We start from the raw sequence: 2,794 nt of genomic DNA on the forward strand, positions 1-2,794 counted from the left end.
TTAGGATGGATTGTTTACAAATTGAGACACACTCTCCTGTTACACACACACACACACACACACACACACTAAAGTATCTACCTTTCTTTACAAATAAAGTATATACTGTTAGGACGTGCACTGCAGTGTGTGTGTGTGTGTGTGTGTGTGTGTGTGTGTGTGTGTGTGTGTGTTTTTCTGCAGTGTTTTTGTCTCTAGTACAGATCCAGCATGATGTGGTGTGTGTGTGTGTGTGTGTGTGTGTGTATTTGTGTCTCTAGCACAGATTCCGCATGATGTGTGTGCGCATGATGTGTGTGTCTTTAATATGGATTGCGCTTGATGTATGTGTGTATGTTTGTGTCTCTATTACAGATCCTGCATGATGTGGCGTGTGTGTGTGTGTGTGTGTGTGTGTCTCTAGCACATATTCCGCATGATGTGTGTGTGTTTGTGTCTCTAGTACAGATCCTGCATGATGTGGTGTGTGTGTGTGTGTATGTGTCTCTAGCACAGATTCCGCATGATGTGTGTGTGTTTGTGTTTCTAGTATAGATTGCGCTTGATGTGTGTGTGTTTGTGTCTCTAGCACAGATCCTGCATGATGGGGTGTGTGTGTGTGTGTGCGTGTGTGTGTGTGTGAGTGTGTGTCTCTAGCACAGATTCCGCATGATGTGTGTGTGTTTGTGTTTCTAGTATAGATTGCGCTTGATGTGTGTGTGTTTGTGTCACTAGCACAGATCCTGCATGATGTGGTGTGTGTGTTTTCTGCAGTCTCTAGTACAGATCCCGCATGATCTCCTGCAGCAGTGTGTGTGTGTGTGTGTGTGTGTGAGTCTAGTACAGATCCCGCATGATCTCCTGCAGCAGTGTGTGTGTGTGTGTGTGTGTGTCTAGTACAGATCCCGCATGATCTCCTGCAGCAGCGGGTGCAGGCTCCAGTCGGCCTCGGTCTCCTTCATCATCTGGATGAGCTGCACGTGGTCGGTCACCAGCTGCCGCAGGTCCGTCATCTTCTGCAGGACTTTAGCGAAGAGCTGCAGCGAGTCGGGATGGTTGATCTTCAGCTGCAGCTCCAGAGAGTGGAGAACCGTCTCCTGCAGGTCCTCGATGGGCTTCACGTTCAGCAGACCTGGACGATCTACAACACACACACAGACACACACACACACACAGGTTACAGACTTTGTTTTCATTTTAAAGTCCACATGAACTCAGAACTAACAATATTGATTTTGTTAGCTCACATTGCTGGTTCTGTGTGAACAGTTCATCTGTGCATGTCATTAAGAGGATAAACAATAGTTTGCCTTTCTAATCTTCAATGTAAATCTGAAAATGCACTTCCTGTTGGCTTTCAGTTCAATTCTCAGATTAGTTCTGTCTGAGGTAGTGGGCGTGGCTAACACACTTAACCACGCCCTCCAGCTGTCAGTTTTGTCAACAAACAGAAATGGTGAGCAGGAGGAGGAGTCTGTTTGGTTGTAATAACTCTCCCCAAACCCTTGTCCCCATCTTTCTGAATGAAACGCCTACTTTACTACATCCAATCAGCTCACAGTAGAAAAAACAAGCCACACCCACTGTTTACTACTGTTTACTGTTTACACTGTTTAATATTCTGTTTCTCTAGGAACTGCAGCACAATACGGCGAAAAAAAAGGTTGCAGCTTCTGGTTCATGCAGACTTAAACTCTTTTTCCACAGTATTTATTTATTTATTTTTTAGTTAGGCTGGAATAAAAAAAGTATATTTAAATATATATATATATATATATATATATATATATATATATATATATATATATATATATATATATAAATTTGGGGTCAGTGTGATTTTTTTATGTTTTAAAATAAGCTTCTCCTGCCCACCATTATTTCATCATAAATACAGTACAACTGGTAAAATTGCGAAATGTTATTGCACTATATAATAACTGTTCAAAAGTAGTTTATCATTTAATTTAATAATTTATTCCAGTGATTTTAATGATGACTTTTAAGCTTCATTATACCAGTCTTCAGAGTCACATGATCCTTCAGAAATCACTCTAATATTAATTATTATTATTTTATTATTATTATTGTTTATTATTATTATTATTATTATTATTATTACTATTTATTATTATTATTATTATTATTATTATTATTATTATTATTATTATTATTATTATTTATTGTTATTAATATTATTATTATTATTAATGGGAATAGTAATAAAAGTTATAATGACTGAAGTAATCATTTCATTTGAAACTGCATGCAAAAAAGAAACCAGTTATTTAAAATTTTAATAAATATTTAACAATTTAACTTTTTTTCATTTAATAAATGCCGCCTTGATGAACAGAATAATTAAAAACAAAAAACATGAAAAAAATGACCCCAAACTTTTGACCGGTAATATGTATGTATGTGTATATATATATATATATATATATATATATATATATATATATATATATATATATATATATATATATATATATATATATATATATATATATATATATATATATATATATATATATATATATATATATATATATATATATACATACATACATACATACATACGCGCATATATATGTGTGTGTTTATTTAAGTTAAAATTATTCACCCTCCTGTGATTTTTTAAAAATATTTCCCAAATGATGTTGAACAGATTCAGGAATTTCTCACAGTATTTCCTCTAATATTTGTTCTTCTGGAGAAAGTCTTATTTGTTTTATTTCAGCTAGAATAAAAGCAGTTTTTAATCGTTTTAAAGCCATTTTAAGGTCAATATTATTAGCCCCTTCAGCAATAT

General features: G+C 34.8%; 1 protein-coding gene across 1 annotated transcript in view; it reads right to left on the bottom strand.

Annotated features, from left to right (window-relative positions):
* Positions 1-583: 583 nt before the first annotated feature.
* The window catches only part of pparg (peroxisome proliferator-activated receptor gamma), a 13,865-nt gene continuing 11,654 nt past the window's right edge, over positions 584-2,794 (bottom strand). The window contains exon 4 of the mRNA XM_056468577.1: positions 584-1,120. Coding sequence (XP_056324552.1) covers positions 873-1,120 — 248 coding nt within the window. The 3' untranslated portion in view covers positions 584-872. The remainder of the gene's footprint in view (positions 1,121-2,794) is intronic.

This window comes from Danio aesculapii, chromosome 11 (genome assembly GCF_903798145.1).
Source record: "Danio aesculapii chromosome 11, fDanAes4.1, whole genome shotgun sequence".
In the NCBI taxonomy this organism is placed as follows: Eukaryota; Metazoa; Chordata; class Actinopteri; order Cypriniformes; family Danionidae; genus Danio; species Danio aesculapii.